Source organism: Sander lucioperca, chromosome 3 (assembly GCF_008315115.2).
Source record: "Sander lucioperca isolate FBNREF2018 chromosome 3, SLUC_FBN_1.2, whole genome shotgun sequence".
NCBI classification, from domain to species: Eukaryota; Metazoa; Chordata; class Actinopteri; order Perciformes; family Percidae; genus Sander; species Sander lucioperca.
In genome coordinates this window covers 43,546,494-43,569,698 of record NC_050175.1, presented here as the reverse complement: position 1 = coordinate 43,569,698, position 23,205 = coordinate 43,546,494, and the positions used below count along the sequence as shown (strand labels likewise).

The window sequence follows — 23,205 nt, the reverse complement described above, 5'->3', positions numbered from 1 at the left end:
GGCATCCATACCAGATGCCCGAACCACTTCAACTGGCTCCTTTCGACGCAAAGAAGCAGCGGCTCTACTCCGAGCTCCTCCTGGATGACTGAGCTTCTCACCCTATCTCTAAGGGAGACGCCAGCCACTCTCCTGAGGAAACCCATTTTGGCCACTTGTACCCTGGATCTTGTTCTTTCGGTCATGACCCAGCCTTTATGACCATAGGTGAGGTTAGGAACCAAAATTGACCGGTAGATCGAGTGCTATATCCATCTGTGAATAAAGGCTACAGCAACTCCTCAAGACCCAAGCCAAGTTCCCAAGTCTTGCTGCCATCTGCTGATTAAAATGAAGGGGGTTAGCGGGTTAGCCAATGAGCTAACAACAACTTCAGCTCAGGCTCACTTAAGGTGGGCTGACCTTTAAGGCGGACCAGCCATACAGAACAAACAACAGTACTGATTCCTAAGGTGGGAAATCCATAAATTAGGACATTCCTGTAATAGCTAAATTTCTAACGTATAAGATCAAGGATTACAGGATTCTGTAATACCAAAAATCCTAAGTGTCATCTTAAACTGAGATAAGATAGGATTTCAGACTTAGGAAGTTTCTGTAATGAGGCCACTGGTCATAAAAGATCATTTGGGCATATTGTGTAATTTAAAAAAAAAAAAAAGGAGGTTGTGTATGGAATGAGGTGAGGTCCAGATGAAAATAAAATTGATTTGAATTGTTTATGTGAAAAAAAGAGGAAAGGGCTCTTTCATTTACATGTTTTTTTTTTTTTAGACTTTGGCAAATCTGCATCATTAAAAGTCATGCTGCCCTTTTGCACTATACACACATCAACCATCTGGATTATTTCGATACTGTGTAAATAGTCTGAGACAAGGTCTAAAGTTCAAGACTGTCCTCCCCCCAAAAAAACCCACATAGGTTGTTTGTCCAAGCAGCAATGACGACTTTTATTTACGTTTATAGTGGCTGCTTCCCCCTAGTGGTCGTAGTAGTTATGATGGGAGCAAAGCAGGAAGTGAGGTGAAGAAGTATAAGTGCGTCAAATTTCCACAGGGAGTCAGCCTGGCCCCACCCTCCTATGTACTGTACTTCTGCTCAATTTTCATTTTCCTTCATTACTCCGTCTGGGTTTGCGGTATATTCTTGGGTTTTCTCCGGCCAAATCTTTGGCGGTCCAATCAGTGAACAGAGGGAATGGCTGAGAACGATGACGTTGAGGTCATGTGCTAGTTTGAGTTGTAGTTCCGTAATGGCGGAGGAGAAAGATGCGAGCGAAGCCATTCGGTCCGTTGTGGCAACGCTGCCGAATATCCAGAAGTTAAAGCCCGAGCAAGAACAATCTTTGCTGAGTTTTGTTGGTGGCCATGATGTTGTGGCCCTCCTCCTCATTTGGTTCGGGAACAGTTTGATTTTCCAGCTCGCTCCGTTAGTGGTGAAGGAGTTAGCTAAGGCGAACGCTAGCGACGCTAAGCCGACATCACGACCAAAAACAATGAAACAAACTTTCACCCAGGAGACTGTGGGTTGAGTCCTTTTTACTTTACGAAACAAACAAAGCTACGTCACATACGTCGTCAAGTGTGTAACCACAAGTGAAGTAGCATTTGATTTTCACCCAAACCACGATTTTTTTTCTAAACCTAAGTAATTGGTGTTGGTGCCTAAACATAACTAAGTCGTTTTTGTGCCTAAACCTAACCAAACTGTGACTGTTTCACAACGTTAACGACGTGTTTAAAACACCGACCGTTATGGTCTCTGGTTTAGATATGAGGTCGTATTTCCTGTCACAGCTAGGGGGCGCTAATTTATTAAACGCTCCTGTTGGTCGTTTTAGAGGGTTAGGAATAAACGTTTGGTTTGGAGGACTTGTTGGAAGTTCTAAATGTGCTTTTTTATGTGATTTATAATTGGATTTGTGGACATGTATCATCTACGGACATTTGAGATCCTGCCTGCACTGTAAATAGTAGATCATGTTGATTGTAGCAGTGTGTGTATGCTGTCTTTGTGTTTCGATTTGACTGAGTTAGGACTCTGAGAAGAAGTGGCGGGACGTTGATGGCAAATTGTGTCGTGGTATCAGTTGACAGGTCAGCTTTATCTGTTTGTACTGGAATAATGTTTTTCTTTGACTTCACATCCCTAAACAGTCAGGCTTTGTTTGCTTTGAAAAAATAGAAAAAGTCAAAGTGTAAGAGTGTGTAACAGGCTTTTCTTCGTGTTAAAGACTTGTGGGAAATGTGGCCAGCATGACTGCATAGCTTTGTGTCCATTGCTTTTTTTTTTTTAAATAATAACTATCATCATCATCATCATCATCATCTTCGTCCGCTTATCCGGTATCGGGTCGTGGGGGTAGCAGCTCCAGCAGGGGACCCCAAACTTCTCTTTCCCGAGCCACATTAACCAGCTCCGACTGGGGGATCCCGAGGCGTTCCCAGGCCAGGTTGGAGATATAAGCCCTCCACCTAGTCCTGGGTCTTCCCCGAGACCTCCTCCCAGCTGGACGTGCCTGGAAAACCTCCCTAGGGAGGCGCCCAGAGGGCATTCTTACCAGATGCCCGAACCACCTCAACTGGCTCCTTTCGACGCGAAGGAGCAGCGGCTCTACTCCGAGCTCCTCCTGGATGACTGAGCTTCTCACCCTATCTCTAAGGGAGACGCCAGCCACCCTCCTGAGGAAACCCATTTCGGCCGCTTGTACCCTGGATCTTGTTCTTTCGGTCATGACCCAGCCTTCATGACCATAGGTGAGGGTAGGAACGAAAACTGACCGGTAGATTGAGAGCTTTGCCTTCTGGCTCAACTCTCTTTTCGTCACAACGGTGCGATAAATTGAGTGTAATACCGCACCCGCTGCGCCGCTCCATTGTCCCCTCACTCGCGAACAAGACTCCAAGGTACTTGAACTCCTTCACTTGGGGTAAGGACTCATTCCCTACCTGGAGAAGGCACTCCATCGGTTTCCTGCTGAGAACCATGACCTCCGATTTAGAGGTGCTGATCCTCATCCCAGCCGCTTCACACTCGGCTGCGAACCGATCCAGTGAGTGTTGAAGGTCACAGGCCGATGATGCCATCAGGACCACATCATCCGCAAAAAGCAGCGAAAATAATAACTGTTCTAATTTTTTTTAAACTCCTTCCACACCCCTTACCCTCTCCAAAAATAAATACATTTACATTACTTCAAACAGCCTGAAGGGAATTTATCCTCCTCTAGATTCCCTCTGATGAATTAAGAGCATTTCCCTCAACGAGCTGGCGTGTAGATAGGAAATTGGCCTGAAGTTTGGGGAATAGCTATTTGGTCTGTTTCCTAGCTTAACTAGAGAAAACCAACACGCAAATAACACCAGGGGAGGCACTTAAGGAGAGGAGAGGAACTGTGGGGGGGAGAGGGGGGGAGAGGGGGAGCTCTTTCAGCATCAAAGCCAGCTAAAGCGTCCACACCAGGGACTAGGTCCCATGTTAAATACTGAACTAGATTATTAATTGCTGTACCAGTAGGACCTGTTAATAAGAACCCAAAATAGCAGCTCCTCTCCTTCCTCTCCGTCTTCATCTCTTCTTGTTCTATTTTCACTTTTTACCGCTCTTTTCTGGAGTCTACTGCTTTTTTCTTTTTCATACCCCCCACATACACACACACACACACACACACACACACACACATACAGATATACACACAAAACAAATGAATTAAAAACATGAAACGAGCTGAACCCAATTGACTCATATGTTCTTTCACTTACTCACTCAATCACTCACTCACTCAATCACTCACTCACCCACTCGCATTGTTTTTCTCATTCATGCACTAACTCCTATTTCTTTCATTCATTAACTAAGACACTCGTTCACTCACTCACACATTATCTCGGTTTCACTCACTATTCTTCACTCACTGACTCCATCACGTACATTTTATTTCATGCTTACAGACATATCTTCTCTACCCTCAGTCACTCATTCAAACCAACAAACACTCTTCCAGTGCTTTCCCTCACTCACTCACTCACTCACTCACTCACTCACTCACTCACACACTCACTTACAAACTCACTCATATTGCCTAGTTTTCATATATATTCACCCGCTCGCTAAATTTTCTTATATTGGCGTATTCATTTGTTTTAAGCAAATGAGTATGCGTCACACACTCAAGTCACGCCTTCATTCACTCACTCATAGTCAAACACTCTTTCAGTGAAGTTTTCCTTCACTCATCCACTCACTTAGCCAGCCAGAAATTATTTTTCACATTCTTTATTTTTTGTCATGTATTGTATAGGGTCCCAGCATGTGTGTGTGTGTATATGTGTGTGTGTGTGTGTGTGTGTATGTGTGTGTGTGTGTGTGTGTGTGTGCACGCGCAGGCCAGACACCCATCCTCGCCTCATATTTCCTCAGTCAGAGTCCCTGCTGAACTGAGGGAGGCACAATTTGCTGCTGATCTGTCACTGTACACAGATAATGGATGCCCAACTGCATGTGAGTGAGTGTGTGTGTGTGTGTGTGTGTGTGTGTGTGTGTGTGTGTGTGTGTGTGTGTGTGTGTGTGTGTGTGTGTGTAGGCTGTCATCCATGTCTCTCAGCAATAAAGAGGAAAAAAAACAAAAAAATGGGGGGCAGGGGAGGGTGATAGATATGCCGGCCACCTGCTTCTCACTCACAGTCTGACACAAAGAGCATCGGCTGCTCTGCTGCATTAATCATCATGAACTTCCTTTGACCTCAATACACAGCGATAACAGCTCAAAGTTAGGGAAACAGTTAGAAAACACCGAGCGACAAACAGTCAGACAGACTGAGTCACACACTGCCATAGGGACTCCAACTGTCCAACTGTACAAATGTTTAAGAGTATATACTGTGTATAAATGATATTAGTGTGCACAATTTAAATACAATGTAAAAGAATAAAAAAATGACAAAAGTAAAAAAAATATCAATTTCACTTAAACTGTATATTCCATGTAAATGTAGTAAAAAAGAATTACAACATCTGAACAAAGCACAACAACTTTATATGTACTTGCTTAAAAGAAGAAGAAAAAAGGGAGGAAAAAATGTCATTAGTGTGTGTGTGTGTGTGTGTGTGTTAATGTGTGTGTCACGTTGCCCCGGCCAGGTGGTCCTCAAGGACTTGCATCCAATTTGTGGGAAACAGGAGGAGAGGAATTATCACGTCTGCGTGTCCGTACATTCACGTGTTTCTCTCAACTGAAGAAAACTCAACTGCTCCTTTACCCAGTGGTGGAATGTAACTAAGTACATTTACTCAAGCACTGTACTTAAGAATATATTTAAGGTACTTGTACTCTAGTCTTTTCTCTTCTTGCCACGTTCTACTCCGCTATATTTCAGAGAGAAATATTGTACTTTTTACTCCACTACATTCATCTGACAGCTTTAGTTACTTTACACATTAAGATTATTGCGCAAAAAACACATGTAGGTTATAAAATATGATGTTATATTATAAATTTAACTACCCAACAATATAACGACCTACAAGTCCAGCTGAAATGATTAGACCATTAAACACACAACTGTTTGGATCCTTTACAGTTTCTAAAATGGGAGGATTTTTCTGCATTGAGTACTTTTACTTTTAATACTTTAAGCACATTTTCCTGATGATACTTACATACTTTTACTTAAGTAACATTTTTGCAGGACTTTTACTTGTAACTTGTAACCCTAACCCTAACCCTTGTGTTGTCCTGGTGCCAAGTTTTCAAAGTTTTTTATATCAGAAATATGGGTTTCTGTCAACCAAATTGCCCAAAAATAACGTGGATGCATGCATGTTGTATGGAACCCATACAACATTCTTCGCTGTTAACCATAATGATTACTTCCATTGAAAAAAAGTCTGTGATCCACTCAACATCCTCTATTATATATATATATATATATATTTAACTATTAGTCAAAATAATTCATAATTTCAGCTTTTTTTAAACTTGAAAATTGACAATAAAATGTCATTAAAATTAGGTTGATTGACGATGAATTTAAAAAAAAAATTGAAAAAAGTGACAAAATTTTTAAAAAAAAACGCCAAAAGCATCCCAAAAAAAAGCGACAAAAACGTTCAAAAAAGTGCCTAAAAAAATTCATTTTCAGTTTTGACCCGAAAAGGACAAGTTAATGGTCGACGGGAAGACAACGCAAGGGTTAAGTAAAGGATGTGAATACTTCTCCCACCACTGCCTGTACCGCAGTGCAAACTTTAACTGTCTGGACTTGGAAACTCCTCTTTGGATGCGTTTTTGTGAGGCAGCAGGTAACATTAGCATTAGACAAAAATATCCCTTTTTCACAGAGATCAGCTTGTAAACACGATCAAGACTTGATCATGTTTTGAATGTGATCCCGCATACCGAATAATCTAACTCCGAATGATCTACCAAGGAGCTTAAATCGCTTTGGAACCAACCAACACTACAACTCCTTTAAACCTCCTCCGGTAGAGCTGTTATTTACCCCCTTTCATAAGCTCTCCCCTCTTTCTTATCTCCCTTCCTCATTTCCTCTCCCTCTCCTCCTCCTCCTCCTCCTTCTTTCTTTCCTGTCTTTTTCCCCTGCACTTCCCCTACCAGGGGAAGCCTATTTGTCCGCTTTAAGTGAAATCACTCAATTCTTTTCAGGAAGAGACTTTGGAGACCGTTGGTAACCCAAAGAGAGGGAGAGAGAGGGGAGCAAGAAAGTATGTGTGCGTGAGAGAGAGTCCACCTTCCAAATAAGTTCCATTAATCATGGGCCAGAGTCTAATGTAACTAATATTTTACAATTAGAGGAGACAAGATGGAGCTGGGGGCCATCTATCTCCCTTACACCACATGATCATCGATTCATAAGAGCTCAGGAGAGAGAAAGAGGGGAGAACCATAACACACTCGCAAACACACACACACACACACACACACACACACACAGACGTTAACACACCCACATGCATAAGCACAGATGCTAAACAGGAAACAGAAGGATGCATGAGAATGAGGGGACAAGCTGTCAAATTAGCATTTCTTAGTATATGTTCTGCTTAAAACCAGGGCTGTAGCTAACAGTTATTTTTTCTCTATCGATCATTCTATTGATTACTTTTTTTATCGTCTGTTACTTGTTTGGTTATAAAATGTCAGAAAACTGTGAGAAATGCTGACACATTACACCTCCTCAGACTCCAAAGTGACATTTTGAAATTGCTTGTTTTGTCCAAAACCTAAAGTTCGTCAAATGACAGTTATATAAAAACAGAGAAAAAACTGTACATTTGCACATTTAAGAGACCTTTTGGATTTTGGAATGAATTCATCAATTATCGTATTGATGGCGAATTCATTTGCTGTTGATTGACAAATTCTGTCAGCACAAGTTGCATTTTATACAGCATATAGTCTAGTGTCATCACTGCATATTTAACGTTACAGCAGTCAGTAGGCCCAGTTTAATTAGATTAGATTAGATTCTAATTTATTGTGATTGTGCAGAGTACAAGTACAAAAACAACAAAATCTGGTTTCTGTCTAACCAGAAGTGCAACAAAAGCAGAAAAGTGCTATGTGATATACAGAGTGTAGACAGGTGGTGCATAGGCAGGACAAGAAATATATTGCAGTGTTATAAGAGCAGAATAAATATGGCTATGTAATATGAACAATGTATGAACAACATTTACAGATATGTGCAATGTAGTAGCCGTAATATTATAATAGTAGTAAGAATAATATAGATATATGCAGTGTATCAGCAGAATATATAATAAGAAAAACAGAGTAAATACGGATCTTTTGTATGAACCATATAGACAGATATGTACAGTATAGTACAGCAATGTGCAGTGTGGTAACATTATAAGAGTAGTAAGAATAAGGGTATGTGCAGGATGAATAGTATGAAGAGCAGTAGAATATGGCTATGTATAGGTGTAATTACAGTATGTACATTTGTAAATAAATAAATAGAACAGTAGGGTGGGATAGGGTAGTGCAAATTGCTGGGGGGGGGAGGGGGTGTTGTGACAGGGATTTTGTCTTTATTTTAGAATATTTTACATTTAGTTTGGGACTTGAAGTGATCCTTCATTTGCGTGTGTTCAGGTTGCGTGTTCAAAGCGACCCTTTGTTACAGCCCTTGGAGGCTATCTAGAGGAAGGAGAAAGGAACACATGCCAACCTAATTTTGTTCTTCAGTTACAAAAATAAACTTTTGTGAACTAATGCAGTGATTTCATGTAACGCTGGTGTGCCCCTGGCTTTCTTATGTTCTGGTTATTTGCGTATTCACAATATTTACAATAATGAAATAATGATATCCATAGACACAAGTAGAAGGTGAAAAATACCAAATGAAAGAACTTAATAAAACAAAACTACAACTACATTAGCAGAACACATTTCTGGACAAAAAAAAAAAAGAAAATATGGGTAAAAAGACTCTATCTGCCCCCAAGCAAAACATGGAGGGGGGCAGAAAACTAGTATTAAACAGAAATAAAAATGTACCCCAACTCCCAAAAGTAAAATCTTTAGTTAGACATAGGAAATGGAGAGGGCAACAGCGTTGGGGAAGAGAACCTGTTTGGAGAGTGTCTGCAGAGAGCAGACAACAAAGAGGAAGGAAGTGAATGAACAATGACCTATATGTAAATGGACTGTATTTATATAGCTCTTTACTAGTCTTAGCGACTAGGGCTGCACGATATTAGGAAAATATCTAATTGCGATTATTTTTGACTGATATTGCGATTGCGATATGATTCACGATATTGGAGGGAATGATCATTTTTTTTATCATTATTCTCATTTTCATTGAAAAATTAAAACAAAAAAATGATTGAAGTGTGATTTTTTGCGAGGATCTGTACCAAACAAAGATTTTTTCTTTAGTCTGTAGGATACAATTTGTAGGCCCGGGATGTCTCTGCATGAATGGTTTGACACATATTTTGCCTTTAACAAATATTGCGCCCCCCTGCGATTTGGATATTGCACTAGTTCATATTGCGATTTCGATACAATTGTGATTAATTGTGCAGCCCTAATGGCGACTAATCAAAGCGCTTTTACATAGTACAGGAACCATTCACACACATTCATACACCATTCATATACATACTGTACATTCATACACTGGTGGCCAAGGCTGCCATACAAGGTGCCACCTACTCATCAGATGAACAGCAATTTGGGGTTCAGTGTCTTGCCCAAAGACACAAGGACATGGGACTGACCTAAGCCACAGCCGCCCCCACATGGTGTCCGTTTTGTCTTGCTTTTAGCAAGACACTGATTCTCCCTAGATTCCTTCTCTGACCCTCCTCTTAAAGAGGAGGAAGACAAAAAAAAAGGATTTTTAAAAAGACAAGTCGAAAAAAAGTCCAAGTCCCCTATTGCTCAAAACGTCTCTAATTTGATTTTGGGTTTTTTTGTCTTTAAATGTGCATCATTCAATTAATAGTCTGTAATTTTTTATTTATTTTTTGTTTTTTTTTATTTATATAAAAGGGACAACGCACAATAATCAACATGAGCACAACATGAGTCCGACATGTAAATGTGCCAGATTTAATACAGGCTATTTTTCATCTGCAGTCCCTAGCACAATACAACATATGAACATAAAACAAGAACACATAGGCATTTGGATTATGCAGTTAACTGATCAGTTATTTGTTTTCTGTAAAGTGCCTACTGCACACTGCCACAAATGAAATTCTGATGTGGACAATAAACTTGTCATTATTTTGTGATTTTGTTGGTCTACAAGTAGCGACATTTAAACAGTACAAGGTTGCTAAACCCCCACAAATTCACAGAACACATTCTGTGTTTCTCTTTGCAATGCAACATGCAACTTCCTCAGAGGAGGCCCGTACCCTCCACCGCCGGCACAGTCTGCACCAAAACCTGGTCTGTTGTGCCCTCTAGTGGTCCAACCAGAGAACTGCACTGCAAGAACCCCAGCCGTTCTAATGTAAAGGAGGAGGGGAAATTAGAGTCAGCTGAACAAATGAGCAGAAAAACGGGTTCATCTGCAGGTCACCATCTGCCCGGTGACCAACCAAACGCTGGCAACTGCAAACCGCTGCAGAGCGTCATCTGAAACACATCAATCCACACGTCGACGCACAGGCACGCAGACAATTATACAACATGCCGGCATGCATGAACAAACATGTGCTTACAGCCACGGCTGCACAACATGCCATGGTGGAAAATGAGAGGAAATGGATACTGAAGAGAGAGAGAGAGAGAGAGAGAGAGAGAGAGAGAGAGAGAGAGAGAGAGAGAGAGAGAATTGGAAGACATGGGGAGAGACAGAGAAAATGACGAGAGAGGAAGTTAAATGAAGGGCAAAGAGCGGTGTTCATCACACTGTGAAAGAGGCCGCTTCAAATGTTGAAACTGCTCAGCTGAACAACGAACAGCAACACACACACACACACACACACACACACACACACACACACACACACGACAGGCCGGATGGAATGAAACATGACCTAATGTGTTCTTTAATCAGACACATGTGCGCCGTTACACGGAGACACACACCTACTCAAATGTATTAGGGATGACAAAGAAAAGGTAACTGTTGGACCGGTTTATATCTACACACACACACACACACACACACACACACACACACACACACACACACACACACACACACGCGCGCACACACACACACACACACACACACACACACACACACACACACAGACACACACACACACACACACACACACACACACACACACAAACAAAGCAAGTAATATCCTGACTGTTCCTGCTTTCCATCTGAAACATCCTTAGTGATGTGTGTGTGTGTGTGTGTGTGTGTGTGTGTGTGTGTGTGTGTGTGTGTGTGGATATAAACCAGTCCAACAGTTACTTTCTCCGGATGTGAGTTTTATTAGGAACAGACTTGGGAGATTCGTGGCATGAGGCCCCCCACATCTGGTGCTGTGCAGCTGATCCGTTTAAAAATTAGTAAGGCATTGACCTGGGCAGCCTCCCAGCGGCACAGCAGCCTTTGGGGTCCTGACGTTAGGTTAACACAAATATGGATTCCGTCAATGCGCCGCAGATCAACCGTAAATTATTTCTTCCCTTGATAAGCAGAGTCAGCTGAGCTGTGTGGGGAGGAAACTTTGCGTTGGAGTTAACTGTCATGATAAGGGAACTGCTTTACAAAATGAATTTATACTGGCACCAGGGTGTTAATAGTCAACTAAAACGAAAATAAGCAGTGAAAAATATTTTGTAGTAAACTGAAATTAAATAAAAACTAAAACCTTCAAGAACTAATCTGAAACTATATTGCCAGGTTAAAACTTCAAAAACTAATAAAAAAAATAAAATAAAAATTAATTAAGGTTTTTTTATTAATTTTATTTCATACCCGCAGGTAAAATTGTTTTGCAGATAAAAAGAATAATTCGGTCATCCAAATAAAAGACATAAAAACATACAACTAATCACATACAAATTTACAAGTAAACAAATAGACATCATGACAGACTGCGCCATAACACATACATATCCTCTATCCATATTAACTGACAAGTACTAAAACTTCTCTCTTATTATTTAGGAATTCAATTGCAGCTGGAACAAAAGTATTCTTATAGCGTCTTGTTTTCCATCTCAAAGCCGCATACCGGCGACCAGACGGAAGTAACTTAAAATCATTCCTTAAGGGATGCGACCGATCACTCAAGACAGCACTTGCTTTCCGGTACAGCTGATTTGTGTAAATATTTCCTAAGTTCCATCATTTCAGTTTTGTTTTTTTAGCTACATCACTACTGAAAAAAGTAGACAGCATGAATTTCCGTCAACTCTCGTGACATTGAACCACACAAATTGAACGGACTTGTTATGAGATGCCGCTGAGATCGGACACCAAAGAATGCAAAGATTAAACATTAAGACCATTCTCCAACCAAGTGTTTTTGTTAAAGTGCTCCAACTTTATGGAATGAGTTACAAAATCAGCTAAAATTGCAGGTTTTAATTTCACATACTGAATTCAAGTCCCGCCTACATCAACTATATCAACATGTTTGCGCTTGTTTTTGAAATGTGATTTTCTGTTTTTATTTTCTTATTTATTATTGCTGTCCATCCCTGTCTGTCTGTTATTTATTGTATGTTAAAGTGTATTTTTATGTGCTGCCTTCTTGGCCAGGGCTCACTTGTAAAAGAGATTTTAATCTCAATGTGATTTTTCCCTGGTAAAATAAAGGTATAGTGTATGTGTATGTAAGTATTTTGTATGTATATGTAGCTACATACTTCTGAGACATTATACTTGGCCCTGACAAAATCTACTACAAAAATAAAACTAAATTTATATAAATTAAAACTAAACCTTTTTGAAAAACTTACACAAAACTTATCAATCACACTCTGTAAACTAAACTAAACTAAAATTAAATAAAAACTTATTGAAAATCCAAAACTACCCTCTCACACACACAATGTGTTTGTTAGTGTAGTTTTGATGCTGTCGCCTTAAACTGAAATCTTGATCTGTCGCCCACTATACACTACAAACTGACACTATTTTCTGCCTGACCAAGAATGCTGTCTTTACTTCTGGTAAACCCATTTGAACTCAATCTTAAAGTGCTCATATTATGCTGTTTGCCTTTTTCCCTTTCCTTTATTGTGTTATGTATCTTTTTTGTGCATGTTATAGGTTTACAAAGTGAAAAAGCCCAAAGTCCACCCCAAAGGGCCTTACCATCTCCAACAGAAAACACTGTTCACAAACTGCTCCAAACAGCTCTATTGTAGTCCAGCCTTTACTTCAGAGACAAACGTGCGTCGCTTATACACGTTATAATGCTCGTCTAGCTGCTAGCGTGCCATGCCCTCATACTCTGCTGACTGGCTAGTAGTCCTTACCTAGCTACTGAGCATGTGCGACTCCCAACAAAGATGGAACAGAAGTGAGATGTCTCACACTGTAGCTAAAACAGAGAGCTCAACACACAGGGTGAAAAGAGGAGCTGCAGCAATGTGCACTACAACATTTTGAAAATTAAACCATGTAAACCTATTCTGGTACAACCTCTAAATACAATTATGAAGCTGAAAATGAGCATAATATGAGCACTTTAAGGAAAATAAACTGTATTGAAATTAACCAATAAAATACCTGAAATGTGCGATCATTACTGACTGTACTTCTTCACTGCCTTTTCAGTACGAAAAAACAGTGATCCTGTTTGTCATATTGCTGCTCTGAACCCTGATCCCTAACTGTGTCAGTTCATTTGGACTTCAGTTCGAAGGTTTAAAAGTGTGAGAACATTGGATGAAGTTTTTGATTTCTTTTATTATAAGCATCGTAATAATGCATTTGTGCAAAGGTGCTTCTGAGTGATCTAATCAATGACTTCACACAGGTGTGTAAAATTGATTCATCATAGTATAAATACCTGTGATCCTGAAGTACTGCAGCAGAGCTGAACACACACCAAAGAGATAGCAACAGATGGATACTAAGTAAGTATGCAGTGGATATGAAATATATATGCATGGAAAAATACGTATATGCATGGAAGTGTTTTTAGTAATAATAGAATAGTGCATTCTGATCACAGATGAGATAATCCTATAAAAAAATATGTGCATTTCTCTGTACATTACAGTCATTTATGTTATCCTAATCTTTCCAGGTTTATTAATAAATCAATTACATTCAATTCTTTTTCAGGCTGCAAAACATGTACCAGACAGCTCCGTGAGCTGTCTGAAGTATTAGCGGCTGTTGTTAGTTGAGTTTAGCCGACAAAAGGTTACTAGAAGTCGGGTACAGGGAAACCCCAGGTGACAATCCTTTTAGGGGCTGTGGCAGGTAGCCGACAAAAAGTGAGCGTCATGCGGCGACGACAGTTACGTCTAGGCACCAAAATGACTAGATCAGTTTAGGAAAAAGATCGTGGGTTGTGTTTTCCCTGGAAAGCGAACTCCGCTCCCCGGCTCCCCGGCTATGTTTTATGACCCACCCAGCTACCAGTCACTGTGGTGCATACAGCAATAAATATGTGAAATAAAAATCACAGTGCTTTACTTTTCGTAGCTATGTGTACGAATGGTTAATGAGAACAGCCTGAAAATGTACATGCACACTCATTTTCTACATACACTAAGTATGTTTACTTTTGATACTTTTAGTACATTTTGTTGATAATATAGCCATACTTTACCATGAAATAAAGAACTTCAATATATTTAGTTATATTGCTACTTTGGCGTAAGATCTAAGTCCTTCTTCCAGCACTGAATATTACCGTAACGTCTGTACATTTGCATTTAAATGATCCTGTGTGTGACAGTCTACTGTAGATCGGCTAGTAACAGTTGGATTGGCACTGAAGGAGGTATCTGATTTACTATCTGCTGTATGATACTGAATCATGTAGTGTCGTTATCTACAGTTGGTTTTTAGTCTACACAGAATCACATGTAGCTGGTGTGTTAAACAATATGCAATATACAAGGGGGGACTGGTCAAAAGTAAGTAGGATGGACCAGAAGAGACAAAGACAGAGAAGTCAGATGCATGCACTCCAAGTCAAAAAGAACTTGGAAACAAAGCAAGTGGATGGGGAACAGAGACGCAGATGAGGCAAGAGGAAGATGTATGATAGGCACTGCACGTCTCTAATGTGAAAGTGATTTTTTGTAATTTAAACGTCTGAATCTTCCCTTTGCATTTTGCTCTGATCATGCTCCCATGCTTCCTATCATCCCCGTATTGTTTCACTACAGATACTTTAAGGACACATTTGGGAGACAAAGTGGTTCAGACAGTAATTTAGTTGTGTGCATTCGACATCATGATCACAGTCCGTGAAGCTTTTGCCATCAAATTGACTGAGAGATAATAACTTGCGTTAGAAGTGATGGACTACTCTCCAAACAGTTTATCCACTTCTGATCACAAAGTGACACGGCAGCTCGCCTTACTGACTCTCGCTCTGTTAGAAATAAAGAAATTAAAAACATGAAACAGACCGTTGCTCTGTGAGAATCCATTGTTTTTTTTTTTTAGTTTGAATACATTTTATTTTTACTATAAGTACAGTTCAGTAGTTACAAAACAAAGCATCTGCCATGAGGGTACAGTGAAACATAAAGAGTGTTCAGCTCACAAGACAGGTTTTGTACATAATATGTGGAGTGGAATGCTCATTATAGCTGGTTCAGAGAAGGAGAGAGCCCAAGTGAGACTCTCGCCATTAATCTCTCATCTTTACACCCGTGGAAAACAGAGATAGGGTCAGAAGTCAAAGCCACTGGTCAGTGCCTCCAGCAGGATTTGTCTGATTGGTTTACTCAGACCCCATTTCCAGAATTCCTCCCTTCAAACACCCTGTTATATTTCCCTACAACCATTACGTCTCACTTTTCATATGTCTCACTCGCATTATTTTAGTTTTTAATCCCCTCTTTTCCTGGCATACTGGAATTGAAAGGATGGTTAATTGTAGTCTACAGAAAATCAAATTAAAATGGAAAGAAAAATCAGAGGCTGTACTGCAGCAAAATCACCTCAAGTTGGAATTCGAGCACATGAAATCACGCAGGCTAAAGCAGTAACAGGCCCACGCTGCAGCGCAGAAGGGGATTTGCATACAAAAGAAATCGGGGTAACCATTTGTCAAAGCCACATACAGTATAGAGGTTGCTCAAACTGAAATAAGTATCATATTTGGACTGTACATACCGCATTAGAATTTTTCTCTGGGTTCACAAAAAATGACGTAGAAACATTTCACAATGCCAAGGGACACACAAACACACACCTTCAGTTTAGTTAGTTAGCTAGTTTTGTACTGTATAGGTTGAATTTATAATACTATCACAGTGCAAAATACTTCTGAGAACCAAAAACAAATGAAAGAAATAAGAAAGGATTAAGTCCCTCTATGCATAATGGATTCTGTATATATGGGGGCAAATATGTTCGCAGCACAGGAGACGATTGTCATCTTTTTCCTCTTTTTTTTTTTGATCAGTAAATGGAGAAGGCATTAATGTACAGTACATATAAAAAATCAAAATCAAAATCAACCCTACGTCCTACAGTCTAGCACAGCTACATAGCTTTTGTAGAAGCAATAACAGATGACTTGTATCTAAGGGTATACACAATATGTCTTTTTTTTCCATTTTTTTGTTCATTTTTTTCTCATCTTAAAGTAAATACATCAAACCATTTTCAGTAGTCAGTAACACTGTGCAACAATGATCGGTGGCAGTATTTTAGAAACATCTGCAACACTAAAGTCCTTGAGGTCGACATGAGAGATGAAGAGAAAAGGGTGGAGGGCGATAAAGAAAGAAACTGTTCCCCCTTTTTGCTTGAGATCCTTTTTTTTTTTTTTTTTTGTATTATTCTCAGTCAAACTCCAGAAGAATGCCTACCTTTTGAGATTGTGGCCGTGTAAACTACTATCACTTCTTTGCTTTTCCTCGTCACAAATGCTTTAAAACTTTTGTTTTCACTTTTTTTTTTAACTACTGTATATCTCTCTATGTACATTAAGCGTCTATGGGCGCTGTGTTGAATGATACAGAACAAGAAAAAACAAAGACAAAGGGAGCAGTATAGCAGGGTGAAGGCCTGTACTGGCCTGGTTATGGAGGCGCGGGTAATATAGTATAATAAGTACATTTAGGGCAGTTTGAATATTCTTCACAATCATCATTAGCACCACTCTCATCAAAAGTCAACTGTGGGTATGATTTTTAACCAGCAATACCATATTATTTCTGGAAACAAACTTGCATTGTAGATTGTCGTATGGTGCCCTGTCCTTTTGTTAACCACAATCAGTGGGATGCATGGTCATGGGGACATAAATTGTGACTCTATGAAAGCTGATAAGAGAGCCAGAAGTGGCTGGTCTGACAGGAAATGTGCTTGGTCTCTGTCAACAGCCCGGTAAAGTTGAGTTTCTATTCTACAGTATTATACATTCCAGGTACAATGTAACGGTGGTCCGTGGACTCGTGAAATAACTGTCGTCTTCATTTAACAGGAGAGAAAAAGTCTTTGAAAGCATTTGATTAAGCACTACACTTCAGTCCTAATTTTTAAAAAAAGACACACCTTTCTAGCTCAAGGAATGTATCAGAGATTGCGGTGCCAGTTACAGGAAGTGCTAATCAGACAGGTAGTTTCATCAAAAGAAAAAAAAAACACATTGTATAAGAGAAAAGACAACAAAGACAAGGGGCACTCAGACCACAGGAGACAAAACAGGAAAGTTGCCGTCACTTTGTTTAGTGTCCAAGCATCTCGCAAATCCGTCCCCAAAGGAAACTGTCCCAAACTTTCCTTCATATAGTTCACACCTTCTCTTGACTCTGACGGTAGTATGTGTTTTGTTTTTTTTTCATCTTAAATAAAGTCTTTGTTATAGTGTACTCCTTCATTTATCCTTCATCATCCTCCTCCTCATCATCATCATCGCCTTCATCATCATCCTGCCTTGCTCCGGTGTGGGCGGTTAGTCTTTGTTTACAGCGTGGGCGTCCAGCCCCTCTGGGTCACCTAGGTTATAGTTGTTAGGGTGGTTAAGCTCGTTGTTAAGATGGTTGGGGTCGTGGGTCAGCGCGGGGTCATGGGTCATTGGCTGGTCCTCCTCTCCTACCCAGAGATGCACTACGGCCAATGAGAGAACAAGAGGAAGATTAGCACCACGGACCCCAACACACGGACCCCACACTGTAGCACATACAAACACACACACACACACACACACACACACACACACACACACTCAGCATTGCATTATACGGTCAGTGGGGCCAAATGGATGCATGAGATATTTGAGACTGTCAGCTTGGCCCATTGTCTCAAACTTTGAAGACTTTAAAGGGTCATTTCACCCAAATTACAGAAAACATTGTTTTCACTTACCTGCAGTTATAGCTAGTCTTACAGATTTGGGTTTGGTTTCATTTTTCCAGGTTCTAAGACCCAATACAATGGCGGTGAATAGAGCTGGTGTCCCCATTATGCTGGATAATCCATAAGCAATTTTACAGGGAATTTTTCTTTGGTATAAAGTAGTCCCAGTTGAAACTATCTATCTGAAGACTAGTCTATGGATTATCCTGGATTACTGTAAAGGGACACTGTTTTTGGATAAACATGTTGCTGTTGAAGTTTTTAAATATACTTTTACCACGAACAAATTCAATTCACCTCCATTGTATTGGTGTGGTGGCTGAAATATCAAAGAAGGATATGTTTAATCCTGAACAAATGAAACCAAAAATAGTGGCATAGCTAGATACTGCTAGAGATAAGTGAGACATTGTTCATTACAGCTAACTGACCCTTTAAAATGTTTCTCCTGGATTCATATTCTATACATTGTATGACATATGTACCTATTATAAAAAAATTAAAAACTAGGACCAGCAACAGAAAAACCTTCAGCTCACGGTCCCAAATGTGACCCTTACTTAAAAATGTCACTGTCATCTGTTTTGGTGTAAATGCTTATATGTTAATAATATGTGTTTAGTATATAAACATACAGGGTGGACAAAAAAACAGGAACACCTTACAATAAAATGCATTCGGATACAACAATTCCACAGATTCCATCCATGTCCATATAGTTGAATTCACACTGAAATTATAAGTGTAACCTTCTTATTGCACTATTGTTTTGGTTTACAATGCATTCTAGGGTGTCCCTGTTATTCTGTACCTACTGCACTGTAAGCAACTGTAAGCAAGGTAAGAGGCTGCTCTTTACATAAGCAAGGTCAGCATTTCATTAGATTGCTTGATCTACCATTCATTTTTTTCCTAATTTTATTTTTGCATCTTCTGTACAGATGAGCTGTGACTGAGACTGTGATAGGGCGCTCAGTGAAATAATCATTCCTAACATGATATAAGAGGCTAACGCATTATGGTTATGACAACTGGAGTAGTTTCATACTTGTTACAATCAAGTTGGTCGGCTCAATATGTGTGACAGGAAGTGTGACAGTGTGAGTAATTTTAATAAAAAAGTTTAAAGACTCGGTGAGACAGTAAGAAATGCATAACTGTAATTAGGTCCCACAGCAGCGGCCACTAAATAATACAACTTGTCCCTAGCCCCCCCCTCCCCCCCCCTCCCCCCCCTTTTTCTACACTTTCATTCCCTCAGCAACTTCTTAGAAAATTATTTTGCAATAAAACACCGCCGAACACATTTGCATGTCATGTTCTTTTAAAGTGGCGTTATGAATCTGACAAAACCAAATTAAAACACAGGTTTATTTGAGCTGTGCTTTCGCAAGGACGGAAATGGATATCAAAATGAAAGGAAGTGCCGCCGTAACAGAGGGGAAATAAAGAGCTAATAACATGATAAAACATCTCTTAGATTCAGCGCTGAGTAATAACTCTCTGGCGGTCTATGCGTGGAGTGAAGCACCCCAACATCACTCTAACCAACATTTACTTCACTGTATTTCTTAGATGGCTTTCTGCCTTTAATGTTCCACGTCCGTCGCTTTCAGATGGTTCCAGTGATGCTAAAGGATAATTACAAATAGGGTTTTTTTTTTATTCTAATGATATTGAAAGATGTTGATTGAAAAACTGAAACATGCAAGATAAATCCTGATTCCTAATGCACACTTATAGGATCCTAGATCACACAAAGCACCAATAACACGACTAGCTGTGAGAAAACTGCTATGTACATTAAAGAGTTGGTCTCTTTTGTAGTCAACAAACTGGTGTTTTCTCATCAAATTTCATTCCTTACTAGTAAGGGATATCATTTCATGACCAACTTTCACCACAAGATGGCAAGCTAAGACAGTAAATAAGACATTAAAGCCTGCATCTAGACAGCTGAGCATTCATTTATATACATTTTGGACCGGTCATTTCCCTATTGATCTAGATTCACTTTCACAATATCTGTATTAAAAGCCATAACTAAATAAGAAGGTAATCTGCCTAAACACTCTTACCGAAAAAAAAGTGAACGCGTTCACCATTAAACATCACTCATGTTCATGTCTCTAAGATTTACTTTGACAATTGTATTCCATGTACAATAAAATAAGTGAAATAAACCAAACATAAAGTTTCCTAGTTTTGAAGCTTCAAAGAGTGTCTTGCTATATGCCCAAGGGCACTTCCTGCCTTTGACTTCCCTGTAAGGAAACTTCCTGTAACGAGCTCCAGATTAGGCCCCATATTTGATTTTCACTGTTCATTAACTAAGCCACCTGGAATGTTATTATTTAAGCACGGTGCTCCTTCTCCCCAAACAACTGCCACTGCGAAGGGGGAGCCATTTTCTGGCCAACTTTATAGATTTAGCATAACTTCCCCTCACAGTTTTTAATTTCCCATTCGGGCAGGCGGCAGATGTACCTCACAGACACAGAAAACCATCCTGGCATTCATTTATCACATGAATGCAATTCCTATCTATGTGTTCGCTTCAAATATTCCGCCCTACTTAGGGGTTGCTACAGTGTGCATGCACGACGGCAGTATATTTGCAAAAAATTCCATTTACAAAAATGATCGGTTACACTTTACTTGAAGGTATCTACATAAGAGTGGCATGACACTGTCATGAACGTGTCATAAACATTATAAACAAGTCATAAACATTTATGACATAACGTTTCCTTTAGCGTCATTCGGTTTTTGTAATGACAAGTTATGGTTAGGGTTAGGGTTCATGTGTCATGACTGTGTCATGACAGTGTCATGTGTTCATAACAGTGTCATGTCACTCTTATGTAGATACCTTCAAGTAAAGTGTTACCAAATGATCAAACTATTATTGTCTCGTATTTAAGGAACAGCAGTAAATCTACAGTACATATTGCCACTACACTCTTAAAACACAACGTGAAAGAGTAAGTGCCCCCTCTTGTGGTGTGTTGCGATATAGCAGATGGAGAGTGCTGGTTATTGGAGAGGATAGGACCTGGGAATGGAAAACATATGGTGTGAGGACACACAGCTCCAGGATCCATCCACTGTTAATACATGTGTCATGCTTAACAGAATGGATAAATGGGTAGGAGGATGGAACAATGGCGTACCGCTGCACTCTGAGCATGTGTCGGAGAGCGCCTTGGGACTTGCTGGACTGTGTGTGTGTGTGAGCGAGTAAGTGTGAGTGTGTGGTCTCAGAGGCATCACCTGACATTAATAGCAGTCTGTGAACACATCACACAACACTCGGCACTCACTAAGTAGAAGCTGGCATTCTGCAGTGCAACATGCTACGATTCTTAAGCCTAATAGTGTGGCAAATGTGTACAGCATTTCTTGATATATGATAGCTAACACAAATGAGTGAAAAATGTGGGTGCCTCTGTTTCAGCAGCTTGTCACTTCATTCTTTCTATTTTCGATGACCATTAGGGTTTAGCTAATATCGATTTTCGAAGGTCGATATGTATTCTAAAATACCGAAAGCTACCGTAAGCTGACTTCATGTGTTCAACTTCAGTACAAGCTATTTTTGGTTTTATTTCTCCAGGTTTTGAGAAATTTGTCTCTGAGATTTCTGTCTCCACTCCAATACAATAGAGGTAAATGGAATTGTGTTTGTGGTGCTCACCGCACAGTATTCCTGTTACTGATAATCTACAGAACACACTGTTAACAGTTATTATCATAGGGGTATCTTTAGTAGAGAGTAGTTCTGTGAAGGAGACCCAGGTAATAGTTCTGTGAAAACCCTTCACAGCGAGTTCTGTGGATTATCCAGAGTAATGAGAATATGTTTTCTGAAAAAAATATTTTTTTTTCTTTTCTTTTTTTTTAAGCTGTAAGCACTACAACCTAAATTCTACCCACCTCCACTGAATTGAGGACCGAAATCTCCAAATCTGGCTAAATAAAAACAAACTGCAAGATGTAATGACAAAAAAAATCATTTGGATGAACTGGCCATTTAAGTTTCAGCATCTTATGATGATATATGATAAAATATGTGCATGGCTAGATACCACTAGAGTGGTGGTTCCCAAGCTGGGGGTTGCATTTTTTTCAGATTTAAGTCTGATCTTTGCTTTCTTTCTTTTGAATGGCCAGATGTTTTAGCTTGTCAGGCCTTTTAAATTATTAAAATAAAACAAGGGGGAAGAAAATAATTCTTTGTTTGCACTGGTCATAACCTGTAAACATATGCAACTGGTATAAATCTGATCATGGAGATTTCCATGTCTTTTTTGATGACAAAGCAGGTCGAGGTGCTATTTAAATACTGTGAAAGTATCAAAACACTCAATCCACAGAGAAATGCACACAATCCGTATTCAGAAATTGTGCCTATAATTCAGCCCTCAGGACTTCTGTACGGTTGTACACTACTACACTTTAAACAGGTAGAAAGTGCCTGTTTAAATGACAGTGACGTTACAGTCATTCCCCGGCTGCAATGACAGTGCAGACACGCAAAGAGCGCAGATGCGAAAGACCCCGAAACGCTGACCAATCAGAGCAGAATTGGCTTTTTTAGAAGGGGCAGCGCTAAAACGGAGCATTTCAGACATAGAGTGAAAACAGGTGTATTCAGACAGACAGTATGAGAAAAATTAAGTGTTTTTTGAACAATAAAGCATGTAAACAGGTTCTAGTAGAAACCCACAACACAAGTATGAACCTGAAAATGAGCATGATATGGGACCTTTAAGCCAGAGTAAGGGGAAGGCTGCACTGTCCTGAAGCTGCTGAGGAAACCCAAATCCTCATGTCCATCGAATAAGGCTAAATATCACAAATGTATTAAAAGTTGTTATATCGCACAGTATATCAGTCTCATCTAAAAAAATAAATAAATAAAGACATCAAGAGGAGCCTGGCTGCAGTGCGTAGTGCATCTGTCACCCTCTCTATCCATATGGACTTTAACAGTGTGTAAAGTCGAGCTCTGTGAACCCTGTGTGTGCCACTGAAGGTGGCTGTGGCTCCTTTGTTCCCTCTCCCAGGCATCCGGGCCCTGCACTAGCAGAAAGTGTTGTTCTTGGCAGAGCCCCGTCTCATTGTACAGCCCAGTATTTATAAATATGTAAATATGAGCGGCACCAGGCATAACATAGCCCGCTTGTATACACCGAGGAGGAGCGGCGAGGAAGTGAGCGCACCCTCCACCCCCCACCCCCCT

General features: G+C 39.9%; 1 protein-coding gene across 6 annotated transcripts in view; it reads right to left on the bottom strand.

Moving 5' to 3' along the window:
• Nucleotides 1-23,205, bottom strand: part of znf536 (zinc finger protein 536) — a 281,952-nt gene that overhangs the window by 9,425 nt on the left and 249,322 nt on the right. Inside the window, exons 6-7 of one of the 6 annotated variants that reach the window (XM_035999789.1) lie at nt 21,897-21,947; nt 15,079-17,711 (exon numbers count right to left, since the gene is read on the bottom strand). The exons of 4 other annotated variants lie outside the window; for them this stretch is intronic. In XM_035999789.1, coding sequence (XP_035855682.1) covers nt 17,557-17,711; nt 21,897-21,947 — 206 coding nt within the window. In that variant the 3' untranslated portion in view covers nt 15,079-17,556. Of the gene's footprint in view, nt 1-15,078; nt 17,712-21,896; nt 21,948-23,205 lie in introns of those variants that run through there. One more of the 6 variants, XM_035999790.1, reaches the window with a different exon arrangement.